The sequence below is a fragment of the Pyxicephalus adspersus genome, chromosome 12 (assembly GCF_032062135.1).
Source record: "Pyxicephalus adspersus chromosome 12, UCB_Pads_2.0, whole genome shotgun sequence".
Taxonomy (NCBI): Eukaryota; Metazoa; Chordata; class Amphibia; order Anura; family Pyxicephalidae; genus Pyxicephalus; species Pyxicephalus adspersus.
The window spans coordinates 15497298-15515622 of record NC_092869.1 but is presented as its reverse complement, the minus strand read 5'-3'; the positions used below and the strand labels follow the sequence as shown (position 1 = coordinate 15515622).

General features: G+C 41.8%; 1 protein-coding gene across 3 annotated transcripts in view; it reads right to left on the bottom strand.

Annotated features, from left to right (window-relative positions):
• Positions 1 to 2634: 2634 nt before the first annotated feature.
• The window catches only part of LOC140341920 (matrix metalloproteinase-18-like), a 224930-nt gene continuing 209239 nt past the window's right edge, over positions 2635 to 18325 (bottom strand). For all 3 annotated transcript variants that reach the window (XM_072427865.1, XM_072427867.1, XM_072427866.1), the window contains one exon: positions 2635 to 3181. In XM_072427865.1, the coding sequence (XP_072283966.1) occupies positions 2931 to 3181 (251 nt within the window). In that variant the 3' untranslated portion in view covers positions 2635 to 2930. The remainder of the gene's footprint in view (positions 3182 to 18325) is intronic.

Genomic DNA, 18325 nt, shown 5'->3' with positions numbered 1-18325 from the left:
TATACCTGGGAGTTAATCCTAAGAATTACAGGCCCACAATATAAACAAAAATTTCTATGCAAAAAAATAGGATCTATTTTTGCATCAAAAAACTGACAGAATTAGAACGCTAGGGGGGTTAATGTTTAAATTTGGCCTGTTGACTTTAATGGAATCCGCTATATAGGTTCACCGAAATTTCGCATACCCATTGGAAGTTTGAGGAAATTTTTGTGAGACTGTCAGAGGCCTTCTCGCTCATCCCTACTTACATCTCTCCGAGTACAAACCTCCACATCTCCTGAACAATATGTCCTACTGACTTGAAATTTTCAGAGTACACAGACCCTCATAGCTAGCAGTTCTAAATTTCATCACCCCACCTTTAACAACTTTCAAAATATAAAAATATGGGGGTCGTAATTTTAAAAATGAGTGAAAATTTAACATTGGAGTTGTTGTTTTAAAAGTCCCACCCCCGCACCGCCGTTACACATAGGTATACCCTTCCACTGCTTTCCTACTGCGCAGGTGCAACCATCTGGTATGAGCATGCGCAGCTCTAAGGACACATTCTCCTCGCATATTTTAGGTGGGACTGTCAGTAATTTGCTTCTCTCCCTGGCTGCTGCATTCTGTCACTTTGGACTCAAGTAAGTTAATACCTTTAACAGATTTAAACTACTTTCTCATAGATATCCATTCCAATTTAATCTTGATAATTAGATATTGATCATCAGATATTCATTCTAATATTCTCATAAAATTCTTCCTAAATGTCCCACCCTAGAGGCTCTTTTGACTGGATTTTGCTGGTTTTTGCACAACCAGTTCCTGCTCACTCTCCGACTATGTGTAAGTCAATAATATCCGCACATTTCACTATAGACACTACTCACTACTAATCCTTCAGACCTGTATAATTTAAACTAATTAATTAGTGTGAAATTATTATAACTCATAATTATATATTTTTCCTATATAAAACCCCCCCTTTCTGTTGTTCCCCTAAGGGGATCTACCTATGAGTTCCTGCTACACTCCACCTAATAAACAGCCGCCTTTACTTAGATTATAATCCTTGAGTTTACTGTAAGTAACCTCCATTCCTATTTCATATTATTATATTTACTCACATTCATGACACCCTTTTAAACCATGTAAACCTACTTTAACAAATCTTATCCTAACCTTTTTTTAATAGGAAACAACCTTGTGTGACATCCTTTTTTCACATCCCTCTATCTTTACCTAAGGGTACGAAAGTACTATACCTTATTATTTGCTACATACGAATAACATCACTTTACCTAACATATTTCCCTTATAATTTTACTACTACAGGTAGCCCCAGGGCTACATACGAGATAGGAACTAAAGGTTTGTTTTTAAGTTGAATTTCTATGTATGTCAGAGCAGGTACAATATTTTAATAAATGCAATTAGGACAGATGTTGGTCTCAACATAATATTAGGCAAAGTGGTGTCAGTTACTGTATAAAATCCTCATTGTGGGTTAATCACAAACAAAGCAAAAAAAAAAAAAAAAACATTATAAAGCCTAGACATTTAGCTTCTGGAGCGAGCTGTGCTTGATATGCAAAAATAAACAACTGCAGAATTTGTCTTGGTCAGTAGAGAGTTAGATGTTGCAGAACAGCAAAAGACTTCTTCTGCAAGTCATGCAAATTCCCCACCCCCCGCCCCCCATCAAGCCTCTGTCCTACACACGAATGAGCAGGGAAGCCCTGTTTGTATCTAGTAGTCGTCCGTATGTCGGAAGTCCTTAACTCGGGGACTACCTGTATTTTATAAATAATACCACACTCTTTATTGTACCCCCTTATACTTATTATGATGTGTGTTATTTCTCATGTTATCAGTCACATTAAGGATGTAACTATTTGGATAACAATCTAATGTACTCTTTTGCATTTAATTGTATTTTGTTTGTATGGCTATACTATTACCGTACAGTTATAAACTTTAAGTACTTTTTCTGTTTTGAATTACCCGTTTATGTACATCTATATACCCCTGAGGAAGCCATTAGGCAAAACACATCGGGCTACAAGGTGTTTCATAGTCTTTAACCAACACCTTTTTAACAACCTATTGTCTAGTTTGGTTATTCCAACCCCATGATGTTAAATGGGAGTTGGCAAACCACATTACTTGAATGGATCCCTGTAATTCTATTTTGATATTGTTACATATTGATTTGTACTCTTGTGCTTAAATACACTAAAAATTATTTAGCCAAAAAACCCTTCTTTCTCTTTCCTTGATTTAATTTAGGTTGGATACCACTGCTCTAAACATCAGTTGTGTATTTGTACTAAATTTGGACTGTGAGATCTAAAAGAATGGCACAAAATATTATTTACATTGTTTTCTGTAAAGGTTAAGTTGAAAAAGACCTTAGCAATTCTTTTAAAGGTCTTTCTCAGCTTTCATACCACTCATCCAGTTCTTGTTTCTTTCCTAGGCTTCTTTGCCATGTGGACATTGCTGTGGTGATGCTAGGTTGCTAGGTCTTTTGCTCTGTCAACTTCTTTTGAAAATATTTTCCCACATAAGTACCACAATTATCATCAAGCAAGAGCAGCATTCTTGTGTAATCAAATATTGTGCAATAACCTGATTTTGCTAAAATATTGTATACATTTTATTTGTAGTATAATTATTTTACATTTTATTGCACATGTGAAACACTATACATATACCCACTGGCATTTTTCCACAATGAACAAGAGTAAATCTAAGCTATTTAATTTAGCTTTATCCCTTTATGACATAAAATATCACCTATTTTACATTTTTTATACATTTTTTTATTTTATTTTGTCACTTATTGCTTTAACAAATAAAGTACAATTACAATGGTTAGAGACTTAACTATAGTGATTAATAATGGACAGAGAATCACGTCTAAAACCAGTCCTGTGTTACTATGGTTTAGGAGAATCACACAAAAGCAGTTGGTCCAAATTTTTAGCTTGGTGAATGTTACCATATACTCGATTCTGTGAGTAGGTAAGCATTAGAATCTTCTGGAACTTTTTTTTTCCAATGAGGTACATCTCATTCTTGAAGCTCAGTGCAGCAGTAATAGGTAGTTTCACTCCGACCCAGTCTTCTTCCATTGACTCTGGACTTGTGCTATTTCCACTGACTGGATCATACAAGTAATACTTTTTTCCTGATGGAGAGATTAACAATTTCAATACTAAAAGCTATCAGTACTACTATCAATATATATCAGTTATATGTTAAACCACAGTTTAATATTTTAAGATAAGGATATACATTTTAAAATAATACAGTCAGCAGTAATACAGTAGGAACAACAATACTTATAATTGTTTTAATAGTTGTGTTCAAGCAAATTATCTGTCAACATTGCAATACACAACACACACAAGACACTCTCTTAAATTAGATGTTATGCAGATAACTAAACACAAAGGAACTCTCAGAGAGAGAAAAACCGACCGTTGCATAAACATTTTGAAAAACACTTTATATACTTAACTGAAAGAGTGCTTGACCTGTTTCATTTCCACCTTGTCTGTGAAAATCTTGTGAGTTTTATATTTAAAATATCCCTGTCAGCAGAGGGTCACTGACATTCAAAAGCATAACTGGTAAATAAAAAGAAATATACTATTCTGGCTTATGTCTTAAAATGCTGTTCCATCAGTGCTCTGTTGCATCAAGTATTCGAAGGAAGACAATAAAGTAGTGAAATAGCAGCACTTTAGGGCATCTGCTAGAAAGGAAAGTATGTTTTTTTCACTTTTTAGAGCAATACAAGAAATCAATACAATATAAGGATCCCCTTCAAATTTGCCAACCTGCAAAAAACAAGAGGTTTTATTTGCATACATTTGCAAAAACTGTTTATATGAAAGCCACACTGCCTATTCAAGGCCCATCTGTAAACGATGGTCCTTAACTAATCTTTAAAACTAAAAAAAAAAAAATACACTTACCTTTAATCCTGCAGATCCCTGGACCTTTCCTCAATTAGGTCCTGCACCATCCTGGAATACTTCGTCCTGGCGCGCAAGAATCGACAGGCACCACCATCTTCTGTCTTCTTCTTTGATCTCCTGCAGATCGGGTGATGCAGCACACTGTAAAAAGGAAAAAAAGAGCCAATCTCTTTGCGCATGTGCAAGATTGGCATCTCTTTCCCCTTAGTGAAGAAAAAGCCCCTTTTGCAAAAAAAGGGTGTTGCACTTAAAAAAAAAAATCATATTTGTACTGTATAAAAAAGGATTGTCTACCCTTTTATGTAAAGTAAAAATTTGGAGTTTAGGTTTTAAGTGTACTATCTTGGAGCAGGTATGCCTGGAGGTCACCCCAATTCTTTCTCAAAGGTGCGTAGACACACTAAAAGGCACCTTACAATGGCAGCTAAGGACCCCGGCATATCCCCACAAAAAAAACTGCAAGTAAAACAAATTGTCAACTGCTCTCAACATAATACCTCTTTTGTCCATCCCCAGTCCAATGCCTAATCTGCCTTCAATCCCATGTTTATATCTACTAACTCATTCTTTTCATCCTCACTTCTCATCACTCGATCTACAGTACCAAGAGGAACCCCTCTTGCCTGCAATATGTCTGCATGGTCTGTAGAGGACAAACTGCACACACTGACATACCTTACTTCTCCTCCCATGGGTCCTCCTTTTCCTCCCCAGAGGAAAGTAAAGATTTCAGTGCATGGAATGTCTTCATCCTGTGGCTCTGGCCGAGTCATCCCTATTGCAGCTTGGTTGTTCTAAAAATAAACGAGGAGCCAATTCCACTTGGCTCCACCACCACTAAATGCCACTGCCCCTTGCTCCCTGTGAGTTTCCAAAAGATGCATTCTAATTTACCTATTTTTTTTTTCTTGGGGAGAGGGCTTTACAACAATGGTGAATGCAAGTGCATCTTACACAAATTATTATTATAATTAGTTTTTTTTTACGTGTTTATTTTAATTTTCTTTGGGAAGGGAATCCATCCATATTCAGGGCAAAAAGCACTTCTATTTAAACAACAGGTACGTCTCCAATTCAGCCAAATCTCAGCCCTGTGTATGCAATTGTTTTCCCCTGCAACCCTCATCTGATTGTATATTTTATTGAACTTTAATCTACCATAGATGTATCTGTTCACTATCCCTTAGTTCCAGCTGAGTGCACATTGACATGTTTTGCCCTGCCAACCCCTCCCCAGGTTCAATTGAATTGGATTTGAATTGAACATATAATTTTTCTCTGAAACTCCCATCTCCTGCCTCTGGATTCATCCACCTGGACTCCAACGTATCCTCTGCAGCTGCCATTCTGAACTGTTCTTTCATCAAACCATCTCTTTGACTGAATCATCAAATTCTACTCCTGAAGCTCACCAAGCCTAGAAGCCTCACTATAGCCGTTATTACAGGACCGGCTTCAGTTTAGAATGAACTTCAGTTTGCCACATGTTTATTGTACGCATATGGTTTGCAGTTATCTGTTAAAATGTATTATTCACCCTGCACTCTCTTTTCTGGCACTACTCCCTGTCCTCCCCAGTCTGATAACTCATTGTCTCTTTGCTCCTTCACACTCCTGATCTCTCTCTCTTTGCTCCTGTACCTTTATTCTCTACCTATACTTTCTGGTGACATCTAACCCAACCTTGGTCCCCCACACAGCCTCTCTTTTCTATACACTCTAAGCAAGACACTTCCTTCTCCTAACCTCATCCCCAATAACGCTACCCATAAGTTCTTACAACCTTCTCCTTTCTAAATATCTCACCTTCCTGGCTCTCACTAAAACTTTGCTTTCTACTTCTGACTCTGCCTCTGCTGCTGCCCTCCCCTATGGAGGCCTGTACTTCACAGATACCCCTAGACCTGGCAAGAAAGAGGGGGTGGTGTGGGTCTCATTCTCTCACCTAACTGTACATACATCTCATTTTCACCTCTTTTGAAGTCCATTCTGTCCATCTCTTCAGGCCCTTACCCCTCATTGTTGCTGTTGTCTACCAACCCCCTGGCCCAGTGTCACAATTTTTTAATAACTTTGCCTCTTGGCTCCCACACAATCTTTCCCATGACCTGCCCACCCTCATCCTCAGTGACTTTAATGTTGCAGTGGATGAGCGCAACCATCCTTCCTCCACCAAACTGCTTTCCATTACCTCCTCATTTGGACTCAAACAGAACATCAATGGCCCCACACACATTGCTGGAAGAACTTTAGACCTAGTATTTTCAAAACTCTGCAACCTCACACTCCTTGACAACTCACCATTTCCCCTTTCTGATCACAACCTGATCACCTTTGACCTATCGAACTCTTGCCCCCCTTTGCCACATCCCAGACCTGGTCAATGGCAGAGAGATATCTGTAACCTTGACCACAACCTATTCTCAAACTGATTTGTGGCCCTAACCCCCACTCCCTCCAAAATCACCTCCCCAGATGAAGCTGCCACCCAGTTAAACCACTGTCTTTCCTTGGCTCTGGATAACCACCTGGACCTGAAAATGCCACCTTCCGCTATCCCTGCCCTGCCAACCCCCAACCCTGGCACAACAATCATATCAAACAGCTACAACAGACTGTTCGTGCAGCTGAGCGCAAGTAGAGAAAATCTGGCCTCAGCGCTGACTTGGATATGGACTACAAAGCCAAGCTACAAAGCTCTAACACTGAACTCACTGCCACCAAGCAAAATTATTTTTCCGCTGTCATTTCCTCCCAGGCTTCCAACCCACGCAACCTCTTCTCAACAATTGACTCCCTCCTAAACCCCACAACTGCTCGCCCCACAACAACCTTCGCTGGCCAAGACATAGCCACCTACTTTGGAGATAAAATTGACAATATCAGACATGATGTCTCTGCTTACCGAGCTACTCCAACCATACCCACCCCATCCACCTGTAAATCATCACTGGCCTCCCTCACCCCTGTTACTATGGTTGAAGTCTCCTCTCTACTCTCATCATCTCCATCTACTAGCTGTCAACTTGACCCAATTCTCTCTGATCTACTCCGTGCCCATTCCTCCACCGTGGCCCCTGCCCTAACCAAACTATTTAACCTCTCCCTTTCTATTGGTACATACCTCTCTTTTGCACCTCAAGATTGTTTATAGATATTTGTGGATAGATATATATGTATACATAATATATGTGTATAGGTGCAGGAATGTTGTGGGTAAACATGAAACCTGTTTTATCTTTGTACTGGCCTCTGGCCCTCCTAGGGGGTCTCCAAGTCCAGTACTTCACAGGAGGAAACAAACAGATGATAAAACAGATGCCAGGAAACAAGACCTATTTTCCCATAACAAACAGATCACCAGTAGGGCCTTCAAGGGGCAAAAAATCCATCAAGCCTGAGTCAGCAGAAGATGGAGGCATAATTGAACAGTTGGGCTCGGGTGATGACCCAGCTGGACCTTTATGGACCCCTGAGCATAGATTCCAGCTGGAGATTCATATATCAAATTTAGTTTGGAGCTCCATCAAATTACAGTAACCAATCCCAATCTAGGGGGGTGTGTGTCAACTGATGGTCATCGTACAGAACACACCCACTAACCAATCCAAGAGTCCCCAATGTTACCTAATGGGACTTACCTATATAAAAGGGGAGCTGAAATAATAACAAGAGGGAGTTCTTAGGGAGTGTTCTTAGCAGAGTTCTTAGGGAATCCGGCTCACGGGGTACCCATATACATCTGTACAGGTAGCTATAAGACATTCCTTTGCATTACATTAAAGTCACCAAGGATGAGGGTGGGCAGGTCATGGGAAAGGATGTGTGGGAGCCAGGATGCAAAGTTATCCAAAAATTGTGATACTGGACTGGGGGTGCTGTAGGCAACAGCAACAATGAGGGGTAATGGGCTAAAGAGACGGACAGAGTGGACTTCAAAAGAGGTGAAAATGAGAGAGGGTGGGGTAGGAAGGACTCTGTATGTACAGTGTGGAGAGAGAAGGAGACCCACACCACCTCCTACTTTGTTGACAGGTATAGCGGTATGTGTAAAGTGCAGGCCTCCATAGGATAGAGCAGCGGCAGAGTCAGAGGAGGAAAGCCACATTTCAGTGAGAGCCAGAAAGGTCAGAGATTTAGAAAAGAGAAGGTTGTGTATAGAGGTTAATTTATTGTCAGCAGATCGGGCATTTCATAGACTGCCAGAGAGAGGGGTTAAGAACTTATGGGTAGGGTGAATGGGGATGAGGTTAGGCGAAGGGAGTGTCTTGCTGAGAGTATATGGAAGGGGCTGGCTGTGTGGGGGACCAGGGTTGGGTGAGATGTCACCAGAGAGTATCAGTAGAGAAAAAAAGGTGCAGGAGCACAGAGAAATAAGGTGTGAGAAGGAGCAGGGAGACAATGAGTTATCAGACTGGGGAGGACAGGGAGTAGTGCCAACAAAGAGAGAGCAGGGTGAATAGTACATTTTTACAGATAATTGCAAACCATGAGAGGCAGTCAGTAATATGGGTTCAAGTGAGGCTTGTAAACTTGCTGAGTTCCAGGAGTGGGATATGATGATTCAGTCAAATAGATGGTTTGATGAAATACCAGTTCAGAGTGGCAGCAGCAGTCAGTGCGCATGCGCCGCCGTCCGGAATGGTAGCATTCTAGCCGGCTCGGCTTCCTCCGAATCCCTTTTTAGTGCCCGTAAGAGCAGCAATCAGCAGCCACGCTTTTTACTTGCTGGGAAGGCATCAGGACTCCTCTCCACTGCTCCAGATGATGGTCGGCAAGTCGGGACCCAAAGCAAAAGACCACATTTCCCGGTCTCAAGCTCACCGGCCGGCTCCTAAGATGGCGGCCCCCAGGGAGGTGCACGTGGCAGCGGGTCCTCGACTGCAGGAGAAGGAGAGGGAGAGCGGCTCTCCCGCAGGTATGAGTGGGGGTGACACAGTCAGGGGATGGGAGAGGAGTGCTTCTCTCTCCCCCCCTGCTAGCAACCTGGATGCACAGGATTATCCCTGCTTGGGACGTTTACAGCAGTCCCCTTCACAGACATCTTTGCAAGCAGCACAAGGCTCTATGAGCCATCCAGGGGAAGAGGCTCAATCTATTAGCCCCACTTCACTGTCACAGCCTGATGGCTCTCGATTTAGGGTGTTAATGCCCGACCCCACTGATTATCCCCCCACCTCTGATCTCCCTACTGATGAGAACAGGCTGTATCAGAGTATTGCTGGTCTCCTACAGACAGAGCTAGCCAAAGTTACAGTGGTCATCACTTCCGAGCTGCGTCAAGATATACAGAATCTGGGCACACGAATTGATGTTTTTGAGAAAAAAGTAGATGAGACGGTGTTTCACGTTAATCAGAATTCCAAAGAGATCTCCGTGCTACATACCCAGATTGCGCATCTACAGCTTAAGCTTGATGATATGGAAAAGAGGTCACGCAGAAATAACTTCAGAATCAGGGGGTTGCCGGAATCTATTAAAGATGTTACAGAGGCCGTGAGGCGATTTTTACAAAAATTTCTACCTGACTTACCAGAATCGCACCTACTGCTTGATAGGGCACATAGGGCTCTGGTGGCACCCAGACAAGACGGCCCACCCAGGGATGTGATAGTTAAACCTCACTACTTTACCACGAAGGAAGCATTGTTAAAGGTCACCAGGGCTATGGATCAAGTCGAGATGGAAAGGCACCCAGTACAGATTTTTTCTGACATAACACCATTTACTATACAACGTAGGAGGGCGCTTAAACCCCTTTTGCAAGTGCTGATTGATAACAAGATTAAATATAGATGGGCCTTCCCGTTGAAACTGATCTTCCAATTACAAGGGAAAAGTTTTTCTTTTTCCTCTTTTGCTAAGGGAGAACAACTCCTCAAAGATTTGGACCTAATCCAGAGGGAGGATATACTTCACCGGCGGGGGGGGGGGGGGGGGGGGGGCATCTACCTCCTTGGAACAAGGTCAAAACATCTGGAAAGCAATTACAGAAGACTCCTTAAATGGTTAACTTGGACGCTTTCCTGCTACAAGCTTCAACCTCTCAATGTCATAATATGATGGAGGTCTTTAAGGGTCACTTATTTTGTTGTTTAAATGCCTGCTTTTGAGACCGTGCGTTGGGCCTCTTGTGTGGTTATCTCTAGCCAAAATGGGTTTGGGTTCGCTCTCGCCTACACTATTAATTTATATAGTGTCTGCTCAGGAGTGGAGGAACCCTTCTCCTGTTTCTGGTTTTCTTCAGGACACTATGTGGTAGTCCTGTTTACTGTTGACTGATAAGCATGTCTAAGTTAATATCTCAGTGTTTTTTCCATCACAGTCCAAAAGATACTGATTTTTCTTTTATTGTACTGAATGTAAGGTGGCTGCCGAGCCATTATCAAGCATAAGGTCCCCCCCGGGTTGTTATGTCAAAGTACAGCTAAGCTATGTTTGTCGGGACCTAGTGCCTTTTGTATGCGAATTTTTTTTTTTTTTTTCAAGGGGAGTGGGATCCGGGGGATCACACATGCCCTCAACTAGCAGGGAATCTAGGCCAGGTTTTATTTAATTTTTCGGACCCGACCAAAATCTCCCTGACGAGATGGAGTTTCTGGGAGCTCCTGGGAGCACGGGAGGTGAGGCTGCCCCCCGAGGTCCGGGACTGTTTGTTTCCCGGGGTCAGGGAGGCACCCAATCCTCCTTGGTTCACTACTTTACAGTTTGGTGCGTTGGTTGTTTGTTTTTTGTTTGTTTTCTTGTTTGTCAGTGTACCCCAATAGACCCCCTGTTGTCTTTCCTTACCCCCAGAGGAAGTACATAGACAGCTTTGCTAATAATATTCTCTAATGATGTCTGATCCACCCACATTGCCTGGGCATCCTAGTAAGTTAACAATGCTATCCCATAATGTCCAGGGCCTTAACTCCTCGATCAAGAGGTCTAAAGCCTTTCAATACTACAACTCCTTAAAGGTCGATATCCTAGCTTTACACGAAAACCCATTTCTCCAATAATTCGGTACCGAGGTACTTTCATAAACACTATCCTATTCATTACAATGCCAATTCAGACAAGAAGAAGTGTGGGGTCCTCTTGTGCTTTAGAAAGAGTCTGAACTTTGCTCCAGAGGAGGTTATTAGAGACCCAGAGGGTAGGTTTTTAGTAGTGATTGGGTATGTTGGTTCACAGCTCATTACGGTGGGGTCTTATTATGCACCCAATGATGGCCAATTGGCATTTTTTCATGCCTTTTTGGGTAAGATCTGGCCTCAAGTGAAGGAATCCCTTATTTTGTTAGGCGATTCCAACTTAGCGTTGGATCATATTTTAGATAAGTCTAAATTAAGCAGATATAGAGACCCCCCGAAAAAGAGTCATGGCCTTTCCCTTTTGCTGCGACAATATGACCTTATTGATATTTGGCGGGAAATGAACCCGACGGCCAGGGACTATACCTACTTTTCAGCAGCACATAATCAGTACTCTCGTATAGACCATGGGTTTGTTCAGTCTCAATTGCTCCCCAATATACTAGGGGCCCGGATCCTGTCGACACCTTGGTCTGACCATGATCCTTTAGTTGTATATCTGACGGGTTTTCACCGGCCCAGCGCTGGATTTAGATGGAGATTTAACAAGCTTTGCTTTGTTTCAGACTCACTAGTAAAAGGGGAGATAGATTCTCTGTTAAGTAGTTATTTTTCAATTAATGTTGCAAGCGATACCTCCCCGGCTACCAATTGGGACGCGCATAAGGCTTACATTCGAGGGGAGCTGATTAAAATAGGGGCGTCCTGTAAGAGGGCTCTTAACAAACTGATTCATACTCAACTTCAGGAATATCACCAGTTGCAGCAGCGACATAAGAATGACCCTCGGTCTGAGTTGAAGTCTCAGTTGGAGGCTAAACGTACTGACCTTAACTTACTTCTTACAACTAGGGCAGAAAAATCGATTAGATGGTTGGCCCACAAATTTTACCTGTGGAGCGACAAACCAGGCAGATTGTTGGTGAACAAACTCAACCCTAGACCCAAGACCCATGCGCTCCCTAAAATCAAGGTCAAAGATGGTAGATTATCGCAAAATCCTGAAAAAATTCTGGCAGCTTTCGAGGATTTTTATAGTCATCTGTATAGTTCTGAAGAAGCAATTTCCAAAGAGAATATTGAAGGGTTTCTTAGTAAGCTTGATTTACCTAAATTGCAACCTAAGCACAAGGCAATATTGGAAAGGCCATTCACAATTGAGGATGTACATGGGGTTCCTAAATATCTCAAGACGGGAAGCTCACCTGGCCCGGATGGTTTTTCTAATCTGTACTACAAAACGTTTGATTAACTGTGACCTTAAAATTCTGACGAAGATCATGTCAATCCGACTGGGCTCCTTTTTGGGGGTGTATGTCCACCCGGACCAGGTGGGTTTATGCAGCACAGACAGGCTCCGGATCAGACGAGAAGGGCAATAGATTTGATCTCAGTGGTTAATTCTAATTGGGATGAGGGTCCTTCGCGTCAGGCCATGTTGATATCCCTCGATCTCCAAAAGGCATTTGATAGTATATCGTGGAGATATCTTTTTCAAGTACTTGCTAGGATGGACTTTGAGGCTTATTTTATCAATATGCTGCTGGCACTGTATGATTCCCCAGAAGCGAAAATATCGCTTGGGGGCTTTTTTTCTAAAGCTATCCCAATTAAAAGGGGGACCAGACAGGGATGCCCGCTGTCGCCCCTTCTGTTTGCATTAGCAATAGAGCCCTTAGCGATTGCAATGTGCATGAATGCTAATATTAAAGGGATTAGCTGCAACCAGGCAGAACATAAATGTGCTCTCTTTGCCGACGACATCCTGATGTTTGTCACCTCTCCAATCACTACCCTGCCCAACCTAATGAAACTTCTGGACGAATTCTCCTTATGCTCGGGCCTAAAGGTAAATAAATCTAAATCTCAGGCCTATAAATATCCCTATAGAGACATTGAAAGGAATTAGGGAGACATTTGATTTCAGCTGGCATGTGGACTATATTCAGTATTTGGGTATCCGGTTGGCTCCTACTTACAACGGCCTCTATAGGGTTAATTATACACCTCTGTTTAAAATCGGAATCGGAATTATACACCTCTTTATGCGGATATACAAAGGTGGTCCCTCCTGCCCCCTTCGTGGCTGGGACGGATGGCGACTATTAAAATGAACCTACTTCCTAGACTACTTTACCTGTTCCGTACTCTTCCGATTCAGGTTCCCATTAGGGAGCTTAATCTCCTTCAGTCTAGAATAATGAAGTTCATCTGGGCAGGGAAGAAGGCTAGAATTTGTAAAATACACTTTTTGCCCCTAAACAAATAGGGGGCCTGGGGGTTCCAAATTTGAAATACTATTATGTGGCTGCGCAGATTGCACAAATCTCAATGAGCACTCTACATGGCTCTCGTCCTCAATGGGTCGAGATAGAAAATCAGGATAGTTTTTTGGGCTCCATAGAATCTCTTATGTGGCGCAGAAAATGTTTGAGAGGTCCAGTGAAATGTCCGGCCTTGTCCCACTCGATTCAGATATGGGACAAATATAGCAATCACCCGACACTCTCTTCTCCTCATAAACCTTTAACTCCACTCTGGCATAATCCTGATTTTCCGCCGGGTTTATGCCCGGCTGACTTTAACTGGTAGATCTCCAAGGGGTTTAGAAGAGTGAAAGACCTAATGGATATTCGGGCAGTGCTGACTTGGGAACACTTGTCTAGTAAATTTGAAATTCCCCTGACAGAACATTTCCGATACAGACAATTGGCATCATATATCAACATGATTATTAAAGAGGCCCTGAGACCTATGCGTTCATCCACATTTGAAAGTACCTGTGCCTCCATAGCTTCCATAAAAGGGCAAATTTCTGTGATTTACTTAGTTGCCCCTACCAGTAAACTGCAATATATGCGAGACTGGGAATTGGAACTGGGCATCACGTGGGAATTGGATGAGTGGCGGAACATGGTGTACTCCCTTTCCAAGGTCTCCTTGAATACAGCGGTGGTGGAAGCCAATTACAAGGTAGCACTTAGATGGTATTTGACTCCAGCTAGATTGGCGAAAATGTTTCCCTCAGCCTCTCCTTTATGTTTTTGGGGCTGTGATTCTCGGGGCTCTATGCTGCATATTTGGTGGTCCTGTCCGTTAGCCAGGGCATTTTGGGACGAGGTGTTTAGTTTGATCTCCAGGATTTTGCAGCAAACTATTTACAGCACTGTTGAAGCAGCTCTATTCGGCAAGTTTGAGGTGCCCCTTTCTAGACCCACAATGAAACTAATTAGATTGATACTACTGGTGGGTAGAATTTAATTGGCCAAAGCTTTGAGATCACCCTCGATACTTCTAGATCCCATTTTTGCCAAATTGAATTGGATCATGGTTAATGATAGAATGACTCATACCCTAAAGAATACCTTGGGTAAATTTGAAGACATATGGGAACCTTGAATCTTGTTCAATAATACTTAGCTATTAGCCAAGGCTGACTCACTTTAGCACATGATGTTTTAATGATATATGCCTTCCTAACTTCCTCTCCCTTTCCTTCCTCCCCCCCCCCCCCCGTAGTTTTTATCCTTTTCTGTTTGTCTTACTTTAGTGGCATAAATACGACATGTTATAGGTTTATTCACTGCTCAGAGGCGATATGTTCATGATATTTTTTGGTCTCATATTTTCAACTAATGTTTCTCTATGCATGTTCTGGTAAATATCCACTTGAATCTGAAATGTTCTCCATAATTTTTATTTATGGAAGCGATGGATAATTTTGTCTGGGTATTTAGGCAGTGAAAAATGTTTAAAAGTTAGCGTACACATAACGTGTTATGTTTTTTATTACGACAATGTTTTTTCTGTTCCTTTTTTTTGTCTGTTTTCATGTGAAAACTTTGTATTGTACAAACCAAAATTTAATAATAAACATATTGAAATACAGAATGGCAGCAGCAGAGGATGTGTTGGAGTCCAGGTGGATAAATCAGTCCAAAAGGCAGGAGATGGGAGTGGCAGAGTAAAATTATATGTCCAAATCTGTTCCAATTCCTGTTTCCATTCCCTGGATTAATTCCCATTGGGCTTATAGTTTGGCACTTAACATTTGGACATGTGACCTTGCCTGTTTAAATAGAAGTGCTTTGGGCCCTGATTATGGATGGACTGATCAGAGTATAAGGAATTTGGGATATCAGTTGAACCTGGGGAGGGAAGGGGTTGGCAGGGCAATAAATATCAATGTGCACTCAGCGGGATAGTGAACAGATAAACCTTTGAAGAGATTAAAGTTAGTGCAATAAATTCATCTACAATGGGAGATGTATCGTATACAATCAGATGAGGGCTGCAGGGGAAAACAATTGCATACACAGGGCTGAGAGGACTTTATTATATAAGGTATATTAACAGCTAATCTTTCCATTTACATACAGGTAACTTTTTTCCCCATTGTAAAGGATAATTCCCCAGTTTTCCAATAGTTTTACTGGTCACCAAATATTTTCACAGGCAATTTTCTCCTATTGCTGCTAATAAAATGTGCCAGTTATTCTAAGTTTATTTACATGTTTAAAAATGTCATTATTGGGTTGAATTAGGTCTGGCAAATGGAAGTAGACCACACAAGATTCCAGCAGTGGTTCCACAACTCAACTAAATCTCTTGTATCTGGATCAAAAATTCACCAAACTATGTTAATTAGCTAGAGGGAGGGCACCAGCACCATCACTACTAGGCACACCACTACCAGTGCAAGAAGAAAGAAAGAGGTCCCGTTATGCATGTTTTCACAAGGTAGTAAGCAGTGTGAATACCAGGAAACAAGAGGTGATAGGTAGAAGAGGATTTGTGTAATGACAAAAATTTATTCAGTCCAGAGGAGCTATACGAGAGAATTGTTGAGGAGAAGAGAATTGCTTAGATTTTTAGATTGTCTTCGTTTTTCAGTTGTTTCAGCTTGTGGCAGTAATAGTGATCGCAGTGTATTACCAAAAAACAGGGCTACTGAAACAGCAGGCAGACAAGCCCTTGGTGGCAATTTATTTCATAATTTGAGTCAAGGTCAGACAATGTTGATGATAGTGTTAGCAAGACATGGGTACCCAGGATGAGGAGGACAGTGGTGGGGATATCAGGATAGGCATTGTGAGCAACACCCATCAAAAGACAAGTTTTTTCTCATAAAATGTACAGATCTCTGCCCATTGAAGCAGCAAATAATTCTGTGATTATGCATATTTTCCAATGTGCATACTAAGGAAACAGACAATTTTCCCTCATTGTTGCTAAGATGGTGTTTGCACTATGGGAAAACGAGCACAAATTATTCAACATCTCTTCTCATACAGCATGTATTATTTACTGATCTGGGAGAAACACAGTGCTTAGCATAGTTCTCCCCAGACCCCTTTTAGTGGGCGGAGCGCCTGACTGCTGTGCGTCCCCTGCCTAGCTCTCATTGCAGCTCTAATTCTCTGAATATACAACAGAGAGGGTACACCATTCTCAGCTGTCATCCGTTCAGAGGACTCTAGCTGCTGATAAGAGCCTGGAGGAAGGAGAACAGCACAGCAAGAATGAGATGGGACACAGGCTGTCCCTCGTGTGCAATTATGTCATTAGAGCAGTGTGAGGTCTGCATGGTATTCTGAAGCCTTACAACTCACTGTGCAAAAACCTTCATATCTCCTAAAGCATTGGTTGTAATGACTTAAAAGTTTCAGAGTACACAGAGAACCCTCAGATACTAGTACCCAAAATATCAGCCCCCAAGAATTTAAAAATTTAAAGACATGGGGATCACAATTTTAAAAACTTCTGAAAATACAACATTGGGGTTGCTGTTTGAAAAGCAAGTGCACCTAGGAGTCCTTCATTGAAAATGCAATTTGGGGATCCCGGGGTCACTTACATAGCAAGGAGCATTGGGGTGACACAATTCTCTAGCTGTCATACTATGTTACCATGTCTACTCTTCTTCTTAAAATCCCAATTTCCCTAAATTGGTGAGGTGTACAAAGCCGAAAATGTAGGTGAATTGGGGGTACACCCCTGGCTAACCTCCCCCTCCCCCACTAAAATATAAATACTATGGCAAAAGCACTGCCCTGTTACACATTACTGCCAATTGCTTACACTTGAGCCCCAATTTCTCTGGAATGGGGAGGTGTAAGAAACTGAAAATGTGTGGGGAACATCTGTGAATAACACCCCCTAAAATTTCATCATTATGGTATCATTAGAACATAAAAAACTCTGCCCATCAAAACAAAATTAGGGCTCAGGTACTGGAAGGGTACAGTAATGGCAGCATGCTTTTATGGGCAGAGTTTTTTATGTTGTGATGATGCCATGGTGATGAAAGTTTGGGAGGTGTTAGCCACAAGTGTCCCCCACATCTATATTTTTTTTTACCTGCACCTCTCTGTTATAGGGAAATTATGGTTCAAGGTAGGGAAATGAACAGTTAAGTGTAACAGGGCAGGGCATTTTGATGGGCAGTATTTTTATGTTCTAATAATGCCATGCTAATGGGGGAGGGGGGTTATACACATGTGTCCCCCCTTGCACCTACATTTTCAGTTTCCTGCACCTTCTCATTCCAGAGATATTGGGGTTCAAGGAACAGAAGCAAAAAGGGTAGCATAGTATTACAATTATAGTTTTGTGACAGGTAGGTATAAATTTAGGGGCCCCACCCCAATTCTCCTTGCTATGAAAGTGGCCCAGGGGGTCCTTAAATTTGCATTTTCAATTTCTGGCTCCTAGGCACTTGCCTTTGAAACAGAATCCCAAATGTTCAAATTTCACAAGCTTTTAAACTTGTTACCCCCATATCTTGAAATTATTTAAATACATTTTGGTTACTAATAGTTATGAGGGTGCCCTGTGTACCCTGAAAAATTCAAGTCGTTACAAACAATGGTTTAGGAGATCTGAAGGATTGATCACCCACATTGTTAAGCTGAAGAATATGACAAGCAGCCTTAAGGCTAGGTGCACACATGCAATAATTGCCGTTCAAAAGCGAACGATTAACGACCGTTCAACGATTATTCACGATTATTTTGAACAATTGTATTGTGCACGTTCAAATATAATCCACCAGTATTGTACACACACTAGATACGATCGTTTGAACGTTTGCATGTGTGTAATATTTTTTGGAGGAGGACCCCTCCATTTTCCTTTATTACTTCTACAGTGGTAAAGGCTTAAGGGTAAATCTGCACCCTCCTGGGATATTTGTGTTACATATCCCAGCTGGCTGGGGGCTGCTCCTTCTGCGTATGCCCGACATCAGAAATGTATCATCAGGGGCTTTAT